Source organism: Xyrauchen texanus, chromosome 9 (genome assembly GCF_025860055.1).
Source record: "Xyrauchen texanus isolate HMW12.3.18 chromosome 9, RBS_HiC_50CHRs, whole genome shotgun sequence".
Taxonomy (NCBI): domain Eukaryota; kingdom Metazoa; phylum Chordata; class Actinopteri; order Cypriniformes; family Catostomidae; genus Xyrauchen; species Xyrauchen texanus.
In genome coordinates, this window is record NC_068284.1 from 46,549,382 (window position 1) to 46,568,418 (window position 19,037).

Sequence of the window (19,037 nt, forward strand, 5' to 3'; positions counted from 1 at the left end):
TTGTTTTGTAGAGGGGGGTCAGAATGACAAAATCGCCTACAATTTTGAAGCACTTAGAAGCAAAAATAAATGAATAAATAACCTTGGAAATGTGGCGGCATCATCATTTTTGTACACAGAGATAGGTATTACTAAAATCCATTGACTTCTGCATTCCTTGTTGCATTAAATGCCAATGGTGCCAGATTTTTGCAGACCTGCATTTCTGAACACAAAAACGAGATCCATTTATTGCACTAACTAAAGAGCCGTATGTCTCGCTTTTTAGACTCCCGAAAATGAAAGACTTTGACCTTATTGTTTTTATGTGATTTAATAGTTACTGTACATGTCTACTTTTAGCATTATTTGTACTTTAGGCCTTTGTTTTGTTTGGCAAGAATAACTAGCTTCATACCATGTGACCCACGTTTGGTTTTCGACCATTGAAAAGGGGTCAAATTGAAATTTACACGTTGAGCCACATTGAGAGCCCCATATCTCTGGGATTTAGCCATATAAACGCAAAGAGTAAAGTTTGTTTTGAACCAGAATCTAAAAGGATATCAAGATATATTTAATACTTCTGGAGTTTTAGGCACCCCAACTTTGGAAAAACAACACAAAAAAAGTGTTTTTTCCCATTTTTGGACTCACACTATTGGCATACAATGCAACCAAGCGTGCTGAAGCTGACTGATTTTAGAAATAGACCTACTAATCTCTAGGTAAAAATAAATTCATGATGCTGCCACATTTCCAAGGTTATTTTTTGTACCTGTAGATTTGCTCCAAACCGCAGGTGAAAATTGTAATTTTGACCCTGCTCTGCAAAATAATGGAGTCATTTTTGATCCATGGTATCTGATATTTTGGCTTTTACCATTATTTATGTTTATCTTTCACCAGTAAAAAAAAAGATCAAAAACAAATTCGACCATTTTGGCTGATTTGACACAGAATGACCCCAAAGTCATTTATTTTATGATAGCATGAGCACACAGAAACAACTAAAAATCAACTTGACACCAGTGGCTTAAAAAGTCATTTAAAAAAGATAGAAAGCACAAATAACACTTGCTTTCGTATCTGTTATGTATATTTGGTATTTTGTTTCGGTAATGCAACTAAATGTAGATATTTAAGTGTCCCTTAAGTGTCCAAATAATTGATATTTTTTACTTTTAACAGTGTTTCAAGTCTTGCAAACCTCTTTTAGTCATATTTGCTGCTTAAAATGCATGCTCATGTTATCTTTCTTTAAAATGCATGACACTTTGATATCTTGGTGTGTAATGCAACGCCATTCAGACATTTTTAAGTGTGACTTAAGCATCCGGATACTTTTTGGGTCCACTGAATATGAGAAAAGCCTTCTTTGAAATGATCTTCAAGCTTAAATTGCAAAACACTAGGATTTTTACACACTGTAGTTGAAGGATTGGCTTTTACATTTGCTGACGATGTTTTGAAGAGCTTCAATATTTTGTGTGATTTGTGAAAGGGATTTGTGTGCACGCAGGGTGGAGTAGCTGTTTTATGGTTTACACAAACACATGCAAGAGCGCTCAGATGTGGTCGGCAGACCTCTGTATCACCTTACCTTCATGTGTTCAGTGCCTGGGAGAAAGACAAATTACAGCACAGTTCTAAAGACATAAGAAAGCACTGCATACACAATACACAGGTCATGCAACATGCATGACACCTGCAAGACAAAAGCGGCATTGCTGCCATGCAAAACAGTTAACTGTGCAAAGATGAATATAAAAATGTTAGTCTATAGCTCAAATGCCAAGGTAGTGGGTGCAATTTCCAGGGAGCATAAAATGTGATTAAATGTTTGAATGCAACCTAAATGCATTGTTAGTTGCTTTGGATAAAAGCATCTTCCAGATGCATACATTAATATCAACAATGTGTAATTAGATGCATGACTAAAACAGAGTTTACCACTGAGGTTGCACTTGTTAGCATGAACTAACAATATTATTCCCGGGTGTTTGTGATTAATAGGATTTTATCTCTTTGAATGAATAGATTTAAACGTATACAAATGTATCATTTACAATGGTTTGCGAGTATGTTTTACTCTACACAAGCACTCGCGATTCCCAATATCTCGCTATTTTAAAGCTGAGCAACTTAATTCAGTTCCTCATATTGTTGCATTTCCTGAAATTCATAATTTTATGATACAAACATAATTCAGTGGTCTCACTTGTACTCTGGATGAGCCCTGTAGACGTATAAAGCTATTTTAAGACACAAATGTACTCCTAGTGACCTAAAATGTATTCCACTATATCGGTGTACAAATAGCATATAGAAACGTACAAAGAACTACACACATTGGTGGCATTGTGGTGAATGCAGTTGCTTGCCACTGTGTGTCAGAAAACAGGAAGTGCTTTGGTAAAAGCTTCTCACTTTTCACGACTGAAGAGTCATTCTGAGGTCATATTGTCATGCTGTGTTTGTAAGGTCACTCTAGTGTATTTACAACATGAACACAGTGAATTCTTATGCTTATGATTATTCAAGGTTTTAGAGATCGAAAGGGTTTTAGTAGCGCCGCAACAACTAATCGCTAAAATTGAAAGTAATAGAAAATAAAAATAATCGAGCGGAAATATTCTTATCGATTAAACGGATATGTCAGACGTGCATGGAGATGCTCCGTCAGTGATGTCACTTTAAAGCAAGGAAAAGGGTGTGTATGCATGCATAAACCCATAAAAAAATTTTTTTTTAGAAAGAGGCTTTTATGTAAAAAAATAAAATATCACGTAGTTTAGATATTGACTTAGTATTTCTATAATTTATTCGTAAAGTCGTTTAAATTCGTTTACAGTCGTCCTGCTGTAGATAAAGCTTTTTTGTGGAAAAAACTATATTCAATTTATATCGTAAAATAAAAATAAATATGTACACAATGTATAACATACTAAAATGATATAAAAATATATTTTTTTAAATAAATACAAAAAAGAGCTTAAAAAAAAAAATACAGGAAATCTAATTTGGCATTTTTTTATCTGATTATTCAAACAAAAAGTTGTGAGTTGCAGCAGTAGCTTTGAGATAATGAGAAACATACATTCAGTCTTGTGTCCAAACTGTTGACTCATAATGTATATACAATAACAAATCACTGATTGAGAGGAAACAGGAAATATTGCACAGGAAAACGACTGCGCTAAAGATGGTGCAGGACCTTCGATAACTCGTCTTGAAATATTCTAGAGCCCGGAGCTTGAAATCAAGGTTTTGGGTACAAACATTGTGGTTAAAAACAAATGGCACATGGTGGACAGACTAGTGTTTTGTTTGTCAGTTATGTGAAACGACGTCATATTTGAATTGAATTCGTTTTGAGAGCTTCGGTGGAATTAACAACGTAAATCATATTGTCTCTTCCTCACAAAAAGCTTTAGTATGACTTCTGAAGACTTGAAATATAGTGCATGAGTCGTCTGAACCACTTTTATGCTGCTTGATTTCATACAGGTTTGGAACAACATGAGAGTGAGTAAATAATGACAGAATGTTTTAACTTTCTGATCTTTGGTTGAAGGTCGTCGCTACTAACTGACAACGTCAAGCCTGCCGCGAAGTGTGAATGAGATTCCGACGGCAGATTTTGCTAAAAAACAAGTTAAGCTCAATCGACAGCATATGTGGCATAATATTGATGACAACAACAATGTATTTCGACTCGTCCCTCCAATTCTTAAAAAAAAACGTTCCAGTGAGGCACTTACAACGGAAGTCAACGGGGCTAATCTGTAAACGTTAAAATACTCACTGTTACCTGAGTGACTCCAGCCAGGTCTCCTAAGCAACCAAATTGGCCCGGTTGCTAGGGAGGGTAGGGTCACATGGGGTAACCTCCTCGTGGTGGTGATTAGTGGTTCTCTCAATGGGGGATCGTGGAGAGTAGCACGAGCCTCCACATGCTGCGAGTCTCCGCGGTGTCATGCACAACGAGTCACGTTATAAGACGTGCGAATTGACGGTCTCAGAAGCGGAGGCAACTGAGACTCGTCCTCCGGCAACCCGGATTGAGGCGAGTAACCGTGGGGACAGGTCGAACGTATTTTTTGTGGGAATCAGCATTATGCCACAAATGCATGACCAGTTCTGAACCCGTTTCAGCCCGATCCTCGTGCAAAACTATCATACGGATTCAGAAGACTTGGAATATTACGCGCAAGTCGTATGGACCACTTTTACTGTACTTATAATTCTCCTTTTGTGTTCCACAGAAGAAAGAAAGTCATATGGGTTTGGAACGACATGAGGGTGAGTAAATGATGACAACTGAAACATGTGGGTGAATTACCCAATAAGGCAGCTAACAGCGTAAAGCAAAGCACGATTCAAACATTAGCTTTGACAAGGCAGTGTTGTGTGGACAAAGCAGCATAGAAGACGGGAGCGTTTACATGCCATAAATGCAAATACAGCTACAAGCAGCAGCTAATGGAAAGAGGGGTGCTACGACTACGACGGCAAATAAAGACACAGCAGACAGATAGAAACGGCTAGACACGGATGGAGAAAGGAAAGGTACTGAACTTACGCTTCTAAAGTCTTTTAACCCCGTGGACGGGTTAACCGCAGACCGTAACGATGCGGACGAGGAAACATGTCCTCTGTCCGTTTGGGTCTTTCGAGCCATTGGAGCATCAAACGGTTGACTACGAGTCACTGAACCACTGTACGTAACTGCTGCTTTCTTTGCTGAAATAGTGTTAAAGACAAACTCTCAAACTCCAAAAGCACATTTGAATGACTGCCTGGCCAGCAACAATCAACTCAGTTGCTTAAAGTCCAGTTCAGATATTCCACAATGACCCGATTGAATAAAACCAAACAGGTTAAAAGAACAGTTCAGCCATTTTTTAAAAGTCTGTCATCATTTACACACCCTCACGTCGTTCCAAACGTAATCCACATGACTTGTATGCTATATTTCAACTCTAGTGAAGCCTTACAATATCATTGTACAAAAGTGCAAATGAGATGGGGAAGAATTTTACTGGATAACGACTAAAATCTCAGTCGGTTCCACACAGAAAGCTATCAAATGGCTTCAGAAGACTTGGAATACAGCGCAAGGTGTAGTCAACAGGTTTGGAACGACATGAATGTGAGTTGATGACATGAATGTGAGTGAACTAATGCTTATAAAGAGAGAGAAAGAGATTACAGTAGACAAAAAACAAAGTGATTTCAAACAAGGAAATGAGAAAGTATCGAGAGAAAAGAGCTTAATCGATAATCTAACAACATGTATCTGCTTTTTCTGTCCGCACATTATCTTTGATTTAAGCGTTCATTGCTAGTTTTGGATATGTGGATTTCCCCGGCTCGTGCAGCAACTGGCTTTTATTAGATAAGATTCGGGGATGTGAAAAGACTCATTCACTAGCGGCACACCAAAACCACTGGTTTCATTTCTTCAAATGATGAGCAATATTTACAAACCATAAAAATCAACAAACACCGACCACAACCCACTGTGATTATTACAACGATTTTGAAGTGCTTGGAGTAGAAAGTAACATGGTTAAGAATGTGCCTGCATCAAATTTCACCACAAAATCAAAGAAATAAGAAATTATAATTCGATTTCTAGTTTTTACATTGTAACATTGCCATTACAACTGACCTCAAAAAGGCTTTGGTATTCTTGAGGAAACGGCAAATACGGAAAAGGACGTCCCGGGAAATACTGAGGTCATGTCTGTTGTTGTCATGTCTATCAGGTCTATTGTTGAATGCCCAATTCCCAATGCGCTCCAAGTCCTCGTGAAGGCGTGGCGGAGGACGAATCTCAGTTGCCTCCGCGTCTGAGACCGTCAATCCACGCATCTTATCCCGTGGCTTTTTGAGCATGTTACCATGGAGACATAGTGCGCGTGGAGGCTTCACGGTATTCTTCGCGGCATCCACACGCACCACCGAGAGCGAACCACATTATAGCGCCCACGAGGAGGGTAACCCAACGTGACTCTACCCACCCTAGCAACCGGGCCAATTTGGTTGCTTAGGAAGCCTGGCTGGAGTCACTCAGCACGCCCTGGATTCGAACTCGCAACTCCAGGGGTGGTAGTCAGCGTCTTTACTTGCTGAGCTACCCAGGCACCCGTTGCTAAAATTCGTAATGGTCTTGCCCCACCCATAACTAGGTCTGGAGTTAGGGGTGACTGTATAATACCATAAAGAGTGCTAGAGTGCTTTTGATCAGTTAGCTTTTGCTTTTAGAGCGACCCATAACGGGAATGGACATCCAGCTGATTTGAAAGACCTAACAAGTCATGGTGTTTCCTCTGGTTATTGTCACACCAGAATTGCCAAAATGGTACTTGGTAGTCTTGACTTAATGCTACCTGATGTACAAAACAAGCCCATATGGGACTTGTGATAGAAATCAAGTATTTATCAGCCTTTGTAAGGCGCATTTTAATTACCACAAAAGCACGTCACGTCTTAACTATCACTAAAGCGCAGAATGAGACGTTTTTGTCTTCAAGCGCTTTTCATGTGGAGTTCAAAGTGGCGCTGCCGCCCTGTCGGAATCAAGAACGCAGCTTCACGATTGCTGTAAGAAAGCGGATAGCCACAGTCTACCTGCAGATTAACGTTGTGGGGGATGAGAGTTTAAGATATTTAATGCCCATTGTAATTAAAATGCAACCTCCGGGGAGACTAGATCTTTCAATTGACCCTTTGCTAAGCTCCACTCCGCTCCGGAGCTCTTCCAGTAATAAGAATCAGAGAATCACCACAGAAAATAATGGGACTTACAAAAAATTTGGTTGCACTTTATATTAGGTGGCTTTAACTACTCAGTACTTACATAAAAATACATACAAAATTAGCTGCAACTGAGGTTGAGGTCCAGGTAGGTTTAGGGGTAGTGTTTAGATTAGGGTTTAGGGTAAGGGTTGAGGTACAGGTAGGTTTAAGTTTAGATGTTAGGGTATAGGGTAAACGTTAGGGTAGGGTTAGGTATAGGTAAGTGTGGCAGGGCAGAGGGCGGGGCCAGGTCGTGATTATACACACCCGGTCCCTTATCAGGCTAATCAAGCCTCCGAGAGGGATAAAGGCAGACAGTGGAGGATTGTGTGAGAGAGAGAGAGAGATAGTTTGTGTCTTCTGTTTTAAGTTTTATATTAAAATATTATTTATATTGAAAAGCCGGTTCTCGCCTCCTCCTTTCCATTGATCGCTTTACACTGGTGCCGAAAACCCGGGAAGGAGGACGGATACGCCGTAGTAGAGTTCTCGCCACTACCGTCCACCCCAACGGCGCAGCCGCGGCCATCTGCCGGAGGGAGAGAGATACCGACCGCCTGGAGCGGGAGAACCGCTGCCAGGGGCGGGGGAGACCCCTTCTGTTCCCCAAGAACGCGGCGGGGCGTTCCGTCCTCCAGGGGCTGGAAGTCTGCCTCAGTACCCAAGATTAACGGATGAGTGAGGCGGGAACTAACCGCTGCACTATGGTTTCTTCCCCTGAATTTAAATCGCCAAAGTCACCATGGGATACTTGTGAACATCCCCATGCACACACCTCACCCTCACCAATTTAGCTAAACCCAAAGCCCTGGGTTGAACCAAGCGTTGGTGGATGGTGGTTTGATTATAGCCAGTATCCAGCAAAGCTTGGTAAATACCCACCCTGATCCTTACCGCAACCCGGTATGCTCCAGCCCGATCGGGGGCAGCCTGCGGGACGTCGGACGCCCACCGTTAGAGGTTGGGCGAGGAACAAGCTACGGCGTATCGGAGAACTGGCGAGTAAATGTTTTTTTTCTCTTTCTCTCACTGCCGCTCCGCATTGGCCTTTTCACTCTCATTTCAATTTTACAGTGTTTTTTTGGGGGGGGTACTACACTGTTACAGGAAGTACCCCCCCCCCATTTCATTATTTCTGTTTCCCTCCCCTTGTCCCCTCCCTCGTCCAGGTAGACGGGGATGACCTGCCGGCAGACGGGGCAAAAGGCCCAGCGAAAGAGGTACGTCATGCCGCGGGCTCCCCTGCCTGAGAGAAAGAGGGAGGAATGTGACAGGGCGGAGGACCAAAACTTCTATTGTAAAATGTCCGGTACAGTTACAGTAATGAGAATATGGTATGAAAATGTCAATTGCTACATAATGTCACACAACATTAATGGTCCTTCCTTTTCTTTATGCAAAACATAATTTCTTGATTTTTTTTTTTTCTTTTTTTCCCCCATTTAATTTTGGGGTGAAACATGATGTGCACATGCTTTATAAATGCACCTGAAAAATCAAAGCATTTTATAAAGTACATAAAACTGCCTTAAAAGATGGTATACTTTATATATGAAAACCCCAAATCGCTGCGCATCAGTAATATGCACCATAAACATTTTTGAAATGGTCAGCAGGATTATTCTGTGTGCAAAGACACAAACGGTCGAGATTAAAGATGCTGATCATCTCATGAGTACACTCGTTCTGCATTTACAGTCGCAGATCTTGCGAGAACTTGGCATGAACGCATTTAGCCAACCGTGGGAACTCTGGTGCTCAGCTCAAGGGTGTGAACCACAAACTTTAGAGGAACTCACTTCTCTATCTCTTCTCTAGTTCTTGTGCCATGGAGGGGAAGTTTTTTTTTCTTTAACTCAGATGGTAGTGAAACTACCAGCGCCCCACCCATGCCTGTTTTATTAACAAACATATGCTAACAATGCCCTGCACACACTATAAACAGAAGAATTAATTAGTAGTGTAAACACCTCGATGTAAAGGTTACCCATCGGGACAGACCTAACTTGGAGGCGGCGGATACTCAATGTAAACAAAAGCGCATTGTGTTGGCATTAAAGTGACTTCAGATATATCAACAGTGTCCATTTTCAAAAGAAACAGGCAAATGATTATCAATTGAGATAATTGAAGAAAGGTGTTGTAAGTGTATTTGGATTAAGGCAACTACTAAATGACCACCTAATCACCTATTACTGATTTCAAGCTGGCACAGGCCTAGCTCACTCACCCACTCAAAAACAAGTGATCGTAGAGGAAGGGTAAAACCACAATGATTCAGTTTAGACTAAAACAACAGCTGAGAACAGACTTTGACAATGTGGTTTCACAGGCAACAGGGTCAAGTTAATATGGGCTAAAAAGGATGTTTGTAGAAGACAACACAAACACACAGCCATGTGTTCACATATGCATGTGTGAAAATACAAACACACTTTCTCATGAACACTGACATTCACGTGTCGCATATGCACGCGCACTCTCGCTTCTGGGAAATACTCCCTCATACATATTATGAGGGACTAATTCCCAATGATTAATTGTTTGGAGCAGTGCACGCTTATTCCTTTACTGTAGGAGAATAGAGACTTAACCTGCAAGCGGGGAGACAGGTGTGGGTAAGCTGGCATATCTCTTCACTTTGCCAGAAAACGCTCACTAACTGCCATCTGAACCAAAGTCAAAAGCTAAACGGAGAGAGAGACCCAGTGTTTGCGCAATAGAGTCTGAACCGCAGCCAGAGAAATGCATTATATCTGCATGCATAGTGTCTAATAACGCATTGGCAATGTACACATACGTTTCTCTTGCCAATAAAGCTTGATATGAATTGAATCTACCCATTTGATCCTATTATTAAAAAAAAAGTCAAATGGAAAACACCAGAAGATTTTGCCCAACTTACATTACATTATTGTGACAGATGAGTAAACGTTGATAAGACAATAGAAAAAGTGTCTTCAGAATCCTATATACTGTATTGTTTATTTGCATATTATTGAACATAAGTCAATCACTGGCATACAGTTCACAGTAATTCATTTTACAACTATATTAGTCAATCAGTCCGGATTTATCATAAGGGCTTGTTTAATGACTCGTCAATGTACACCAGCATCAGATGGACGCTTTTGGACATCTCAATTGCATCGCATCATAAATGTACCATTTTTAGGTCGCTGTGTCAAACGAAGCAAATCTCGACATTCCTGCCTTCGGATTTGTGCACCATCAAGCTGTGTTTGTACACAAGAATGTGTTCTCACCTTGTCAAGTCAATTTTATTTGTATAGCGCCTTTGACAACACACATCGTTTCAAAGCAGCTTTACAGAATATCAGCATTAACAGACGATAAGAACTGTAATGTCTATAAAGTCGATTAATCATCATTGTGTAATTTAGATAAAATACGAATTTTAATAGTGTTTATAAATAATTAAATGATAATTGTATTAATAACCCCAGTGAGCAAGCTGTAGGCGACTGTGGCAAGGAACACAAAACTCCATAAGATGTAGATTAATGGAGAAAAATAACCTTGGGAGAAACCAGACTCACTGTGGGGGCCAGTTCCCTCTGGCTAACATTATGAATGTAATGTAAATATTAATTATGTATAGGTAAAATCATGGTTTAAAATTATTAAACTAAGTGTTAAGGGTCATTCATTAAACATAGATTGTGTTTGAACTGTAAGATTAATGACCAAAGTCTTTGAAGTCCATCTTGATTAATTGCAGAAGTTCACATAGATGCAATTGTCCTTGTTAATTGACTGATGAAGGCTTTTGTTGGCAATTGTTAGTCTAAGCATTTCATTTCAGGATCGTAGTCCATAAATAGACCGAGGTGATGCAGGTTGGAGTTGGCATAATTTCATCCTCTGAAGTCCGTCATAATAGATTGTCCGTCATTCTACATAATAGAACCTTGTGCTGCCTGCTGTCAGTAAGTGCGGTTTGTTCTCTATATAAGCTGCTCGTTGCCTATACAGCTGGAGTTTCACTTACTGCCCCCTGGAGAAAACAGGTGGTATTACACGCTTGAATTGCTCAGATGAAAGGAACATTCCTTATTACAGTCCAGGGACTTGATTAATTGCATTTTTGTATAATTAATGGCACGGAATTTACGTATTAAACCATGTAATTGTGTGTGTATGTATATATATATATACACATACACAGGTGAAACTCGAAAAATTAGAATATCGTGCAAAAGTTCATTAATTTCAGTAATTCAACTTAAAAGGTGTAACTAATATATTATATAGACTCATTACAAGCAAAGTAAGATATTTCAAGCCTTTATTTGATATAATTTTGATGATTATGGCTTACAGCTTATGAAAACCCCAAATTCAGAATCTCAGAAAATTAGAATATTACATGAAATCAATAAAAAAAGGATTTTAAATACAGAAATGTCGGCCCTCTGAAAAGTATAATCATGCATATGTACTCAGTACTTGGTTTGGGCCCCTTTTGCATTAATTACTGCCTCAATGCGGCGTGGCATGGATGCTATCAGCCTGTGGCACTGCTGAGGTGTTATGGAAGACCAAGATGCTTCAATAGCGGCCTTCAGCTCTTCTGCATTGTTTGGTCTCATGTCTCTCATCTTTCTCTTGGCAATGCCCCATAGATTCTCTATGGGGTTCAGGTCAGGCGAGTTTGCTGGCCAATCAAGCACAGTAATACCATGGTCATTGAACCAGGTTTTGGTACTTTTGGCAGTGTGGGCAGGTGCCAAGTCCTGCTGGAAAATGAAGTCAGCATCTCCATAAAGCTTGTCTGCTGAAAGAAGCATGAAGTGCTCTAAAATGTCCCGGTAGACGGCTGCGTTGACTCTGGACTTAATAAAGCACAGTGGACCAACACCAGCCGATGACATGGCTCCCCAAACCAACACAGACTGTGGAAACTTCACACTGGACTTCAAGCATCTTGGATTGTGTGCCTCTTCATTCTTCCTCCAGACTCTGGGACCTTGGTTTCCAAATGAGATGCAAAATTTGCTCTCATCAGAAAAGAGGACTTTGGACCACTGAGCAACAGACCAGTTCTTTTTTTCTTTAGCCCAGGTAAGACGTTTGACATTTGAAGCCCATGTCCAGGACCCGTCTGTGTGTGGTGGCTCTTGATGCAGTAACTCCAGCCTCAGTCCACTCCTTGTGAAGCTCCCCACACATTTGAATGGCCTTTTCCTGACAATCCTCTCCAGGCTACGGTCATCCCTGCTGCTTGTGCACCTTTTTCTTCCACACGTTTCCCTTCCACTTAACTTTCTATTAATGTGCTTTGATACAGCACTTTGAGAACATCCAACTTCTTTTGCAATTACCTTTTGAGGCTTTCCCTCCTTGTGGAGGGTGTCAATGATGGTTTTCTGCACAACTGTCAGGTCAGCAGTCTTCCCCATGATTGTGAATTCAACTGAACCAGACTGAGAGACCATTTAAAGGCTCAGGAACCCTTTGCAGGTGTTTAGCTGATTAGAGTGTGACACTTTGAGCCTACAATACTGAACCTTTTCACAATATTCTAATTTTCTGAGATTCTGAATTTGGGGTTTTCATAAGCTGTAAGCCATAATCATCAAAATTATATCAAATAAAGGCTTGAAATATCTTACTTTGCTTGTAATGAGTCTATATAATATATTAGTTTCACCTTTTAAGTTGAATTACTGAAATTAATGATCTTTTGCACGATATTCTAATTTTTCGAGTTTCACCTGTATATGTATGTAACATGTGCCAGCTGATAGATAGCTGTGCAGTGTATAAACCTCACTCTCCTGACCTGAAGAGGTGCACTAGCGACTGATGCTAGAAGCTGTAGCCTTTAGCATCCTTGTTAGAGCACCCGCCTCCCACGCCGGAGACGTTGGTTCAAGACCTGTACAGAGCGGGTAGAACAAGAGCGTCACATATATATATATATACTGTATGTAACTGGATGTAACCGGGTGGAGAACCGCAGAAGTTGGTGAGAATGGTGCCAGGGTTTGCAGTCAGTGCTGAAACCGAAGTCACCCACCTTGATGCAGTAGGTGGCCGGGACATTTGGGTAAGGTTGTGGGAATTCAATACCCCTCAACCAGGCGACAGACATGATTTGCGACAAAGATATAAACACACACACACACACACACACACACACACACACACACACAATATGCCATTTCAAGACATCATACTAATTGATGGAATTTTTACATCTTTAAAAATAAAAAATGTGAACAAATTGATGAAAAACTAATTCTGAAATAAAATTTTTGTAATGTACTAAGTTAGAAAATCTCCTGTATAATTACCAGCATTAGCTGAGAATTTTTTTCCATATGTGACTGAAATAAACTCAAATTAATCTGAATCTAAATGAAATTGAATCAAGTTTTTGTTAATCAGAATTTAAACGAATCTGGAAATCTGTTTAAATTCCCAGCCCTATTGCACACACACACACACACACACACACAGACACACACACACACACTTCATTAGGAACATCTGTATGCCTAAATATTCATGCGATTATCTAATCAGCCAATCGTGTATGAGTGCAATGCATGAAATCACACCGATACGGGTCAGGAGCTTGAATAAGTCATGCACAACCGTCTCTAAAATTTACTCAGAATGGTGCCAAAAACAAAAAACATCAAGTGAGCGGCAGTTCTGCTGCCTGAGAGACGTCAACAGAGAATGGCCAGACTGGTTCGTTACTCAGATAACCCCTCTGTACAACCTTGAGATGGATGGGCGACAACAGCATGAATAAGTAGGTGAACAGGTGTACAGTGACCTTTATTGATGCGAGAGATAGGCCTGCAGTTCCTTGGATGTTACCCTTGACTTATTTGTGACTTCCTGGATTAGTCATCACTGTGGAGGAATTTTGGAAGGTCGGCCACTTCTGGGAGGGTTCACTACTGTGTCAAGTTTTTTCCATTTGGAGATAATGGCTCTCAATGTGGTTCTTTGGTGTCCCAGAGCCTTTGACATAGATTTGTAACCCTTCCCAGACTGATGTATTTCAATCACTTTTTTTTCCTCGTAATTTTTGGAGTTACTTTCGACCTTGGCATAGTGTGCTACTGGCCTTTTAGCCAACGTCATGCTGCTGAAAAAGTTGTATTCAGGTGTTGATTTGATTGAACAGTACTGGCAGTAATCAGGTCTGGTTGTGTCTAATCCAGCTGAACCCCATTATGAATGCAGTTTCATTAACTGTTTAAGTAACTAAGGGGGCAAATACTTTTTGCAACACAAATGCCCAGTTGTTATATGATTACCTTGGTTTTATGTTAGATTTCGTTTAGATTTCTGAAAATGTAGTATGAGATATCCATATATGAGATATGTAGTAAGTTTCTATAACATTTAATTTGGGCATTTCATGATTGGCTTTTGAAATCTAATAGCATTTGGCATTAGATGACAGGAACCTGCCACATGCTTTTCACACGGCACCTTTAAACATGCAAACGCAAATAACTTTTGAAAGCTGTGCGTCAGTCTGTTACTGACACAAAGTGATTGTATGGCTTAAGACTTAAATATAGTGCACAAAATTGCATATAATACTTTTATGATGCATTTGTAGATCGACAGCCGTTAAATCACACTCTACTTTCATTGTGTGGGAAAGAGAAGCGTCAATATTCTGCCCTGAAGGAAGTCATACAGGTTTGGAAAGACAAGACGGTGACAAGAAAATTGTCGTAAATGACGACAATTTTGGCATGATGCTGCAGTGATAGAATATCTCATGCCAAGACACTTATCTTCCCTGTAACAACTGTCCTGTCATGAGTTCACCAGCTCACTGAAGCGTTTGATACCCTCAAAATGGGGAAGTATTTCTACTTTCCATTAACAGATTCACTGTGCGTGATCTGTTATATTATTGAGTTTGTTGGAATGTAGTGAAATGTTTGATGGTGTAATAATAATAATACCTTACATTTATATAGTGCTTTTCTAGGCACTCAAAGCGCTTTACATAGTATAGAGGGAATCTCCTCAACCGCCACCAGTGTGCAGCATCCACCTGGATGATGCGACGGCAGCCATAGTGCGCCCGTACGCCCACCACACACCACACACCAGCTATTGGTGGATAGGAGAGAGTAGAGTGTTGTAGCCAATTCAGGGATGGAGATTAATACGAGGCCATGATAGATAGGGGCCAATGGGGGGAATTTGGCAAGGACACCGGAGTTACACCCCTACCCTTTACGAGAAGTCTCCTGGGATTTTTAACGACCACAGAGAGTCAGGACCTCGGTTTAACATCCCATCCGAAGGACGGTGCCTTTTTACATCCAGGCATTAGGACCCACACAGACCGTAGGGTGAGCACCCCCTGCTGGCCTCCCTAATACCACTTCCAGCAGCAACCTTGGTTTTCCCCAGGAGGTCTCCCATCCAGGTACTGGCCAGGCTCAACCCTGCTTAGCTTTAGTGAGCAACCAGTCAAGAGCCTTTATTTATTACTTACAAGGTCATTTCTATTACAGGGACAATCCCCCCGGAACAACCTGGATTTAAGTGCCTTGCTTAAGGACACAATGGTGGTGGCTGTGGGGATCGAACCAGCAACCTTCTGATTACCAGTTATGTGCTTTAACCCACTACGCCACCACCACGCCACCTATTGGCATGCTGTTGATTACAACAGAAAATCATTTCAATCACCTCAGGATGGATTTGAACCTACAACTTTCCGTTCAAAAGGTTGCTCCAGTCCACTGCACCACAGTCGACAACATTGATAGTCACCAAAAGGACATACCAAGCATAGAGCAATCACAGCCACTCAGTCATCATAATGACATGACACATTGGTGTAGTTGAAATCTGCATGACCTAAGAAATTAAAATACATCAACCCCATGATTTTAGAACATGCGGTTTAAAAGTTATAGGCCAAAATAGCAATTTTATAGATTTTGACCCATAGTTGGCACTGTCTCCAAAATTTCATGTACCCTCAGATCATGGTCCTGATGAAACATACCAAGTTTCATTTTTATATGACAAATCATTGCCTTACATCCAGTTTTGCATCAACCTTGTTAAACTTGTGCTGCTGTAACATTTAAACAAAGGCGAAAATCTAAATTCTTTACTATCATGTCTGTGTGACTCGGTCTGGAGATTATTTAAGCCATTGCTTGAACAAACCGGACAAAGTCTGAAGGATGTGAAACTTTTTCCTCATGAAGCACACCAAGTTTCGCTTCAATAGGACAAAGGCTTGCTGGGATACAGCCTCAAATCCGTTTTCACGGCCACCTCGTTAAACATGTACTTGCGTAACTTTTCAACCAAGTTGGAAATCAAAATTCAGTATGATTTATTCTGTGCGGCTCAGTGTGGATAATTATTTGACCCATTGATTAAGAAAATCGGGCCAAGTTTGACGAAACAGTAGGGAAAAAAACTAGAAACATCATAATCCAAGATGGCGGCTACTGTAATGGGCGGAGTTTTAATGTAAGGGGTCTATTGGAGTCATCAAGAGGAGAGTAATCCGACAAAAAAAAAAAGAATTGTGTCTCTATGACAAAAGATACGCACAAAAGAAAAGTGAATATTTGACATGGTGGTGGCGCTATACAGTATATCCTAGAAACCCCAAATTTGGCAGGGGCGCTATTCATGACCACGCCTATCAAGGTGCCAAATTTAAACATTTTCCCATGTATGGTTCTATGGGCGACCATAGACTCCCAATGGGGAGAAATAATAATAATAATAATAACAACAAAAACAATAGGTGCCACAGTACCTATTTGCTTAAAGTTATTAGTATATGCGTTTTTCCTTTCCTTTATTCTTTATACTTTATTCTACTTACTCTAAAAATAATAAATGGATAATTAATTCACTACATCTTAAACATACAGTACACACACAGTTGGCAGGAGTTTTACTCACCATAAGGAGGAGGTGCTGGCCTCTGGGGTCCGGGTTTTTTCGGTGGGGGCAGAGGGTACGTCGGCTTTCGGACAGTCGGCTCCAAGCTTGATCCCTTGAGAAGCATCACAGATCAGAATGTTGCATCTACACAACTAACTTACCAAACAATGAGTTATAAAGCATGCAACGAAAGGAAATACGATTTCCTATTTACAACGATATAGGCTATGTTTGGAATGGAATACTTATTGCTTGCTGCAAAAAATATACAGTATTTTATTTTTAAATACTGGAATCAAACAATTTTAATGAGTTCTGTTCACGGTTCTTAAATGTGCGGTTTTCCTAAATCAGCGGCAGGAAGAATTCAGCGCAACAAGTGTAGTTCAATTGCAGAAGGAATGACTCCTACGAGGCGGTTCCTTTGAATGAACAGTTGCAGTTTGATTCCCAAATCAATGACTCCTATGATCCGATTCTTTTGAATCGACAGGGCAAAGCATACACCACAACAAGTGTAGTTTGATTCCCAAATCAATGACTCCTATGATCCGATTCTTTTGAATCGACAGCGCAAAACATACACTGTGACGAGTGTACACTGATTCCCAAATAAAAATGACTCTTACGAGGCAGTTCCCTTTAATAAACAGTGCAAAACATACAATGCAACTACTGTAGTTCGATTCCCAAAACATACAGCGGAACAAGTGTAGTCTGATTCCCAAACAAATGAGTCTCATGAGTCGATTCTTCTGAATCTACACAGAAAATCGTACAACGCCACGTACTCAAAAATGACTTTTATTAGTTGGTTCTTTTTAGAGAATAAAAAAAACATATTAAACTGCAACTCGTTCATTTCGTCATGTTCGATTCGAAACGAACTGTTACTGTGTTGAGTACTTAAGGCCTGTAAATCAAAGTAATTATTATGAAGATGCGTAGTTAAGAATAATGAATTATGAATCAATTATTTTCCATTCCCATCACTATTCATTGGTCACACTGGAAATGGATACAGTATTCCAAGCAGTGTCCTCTTGGTATCCTGATATTCCATGCATAAAGAAATGGAGAATATGCTAGTCCGAACATGTCTACATTTCTTTTACAATTTGAACTTAGATTTACATGTTAGGTAATAAATGGTGTTCGGTGTACATCATTTATTATAAACTACCCATCAAACGTAGGACTGTTGAAAAGCGTCATTCTTTGTGCCCTCTAACGTACCTTTGACATAAGAGAAAAATCTGCAAAACCACTTTTCCCTTCGAAAGAGTTGCTACTGAACGGGTCTGACACAGCAAATGGGTCTGTTTATGAAAGAGAGAGAGAGAGAGCACAAATTATTTTATGGAAACATCTAGTAACAACAGGAATAATAACCCCAACATTTCAACCCACAACGAATATTCAGTCATGCCAGTTTAGAGCAGCGTGCACAAACACAGGTGCTATTTTCAGAGCGTGGCTTCTATGTGGCAAGTGTTTGGCTTTTTCCATGACTTTCCCCTCCTGAAAAGAACACGTTTTGCTTTCCATCTGCAGGGAGTGACGTATGTTTCTGATCAGCCAATCACGACGTTATGAAGGTGCATTGTTTGTGAAAGACACGTTTGCTTTGCTTGAACACCGATGTATGGTTGGGTCATTTCTACTATGCAATACTATGGAATGATTTTCCGGACATTATTCAAAAGGAATTGCAAATTGAATTTGCAATTGCGTTTTCAATTTGTGGACGCATAAAATGTGACATAATCCAAACGCAATTGCAAATCGCGCATTACCGTTTGCATTTTCGTTTAAGCGAACGCACAGTGACTGCCAGATTTCAAATGGAAAAGCAAAGTCCGTTTGCAACTGCGTTTCCCATATCTTACGAGTTTTGGCCCTGTCATATTTAAATAGCAATTTCAATGACCACGTCTGCTTTTTCACTTTCTCAGCGTCGCGTATGTAGCCAGCCAAAACTCAAATGGAATACTAATTCCCTTAGTATTTCCATTGATGCCTTACACGGAAACCTGTCAATCAGGGTCAAGGGTGGGATTATGCTATGGGGCGTGTTTGTCTTGGGAAGTGACATCACTCACAGTCGACGGTCAAGATCAAATAAACCGGCGTCTGTTCAGGGCATCACCTCTTTATTTATTTTGTATTTATTTTAATGTTTATTTGACAGGGACAAATGCATAGAACATTGCTTTATAAAGAATACAAAGTAGATGCCACGCATACATGTTTCTAGCCATGACTAATTTGCAACCCCTGTCCCTGGTTAGGCTTATAAATTTAAAACAAAAATTACA

General features: G+C 40.3%; 1 protein-coding gene across 3 annotated transcripts in view; it reads right to left on the reverse strand.

The window, feature by feature from the left end:
- eps15l1b (epidermal growth factor receptor pathway substrate 15-like 1b) overlaps positions 1 to 19,037 on the reverse strand; it is a 51,744-nt gene that overhangs the window by 4,863 nt on the left and 27,844 nt on the right. For 2 of the 3 annotated variants that reach the window (XM_052134253.1, XM_052134252.1), the window contains exons 21-23: positions 17,956 to 18,038; positions 16,738 to 16,831; positions 4,565 to 4,725 (exon numbers count right to left, since the gene is read on the reverse strand). In XM_052134253.1, the coding sequence (XP_051990213.1) occupies positions 4,565 to 4,725; positions 16,738 to 16,831; positions 17,956 to 18,038 (338 nt within the window). The remainder of the gene's footprint in view (positions 1 to 4,564; positions 4,726 to 16,737; positions 16,832 to 17,955; positions 18,039 to 19,037) is intronic. The other variant, XM_052134254.1, reaches the window with a different exon arrangement.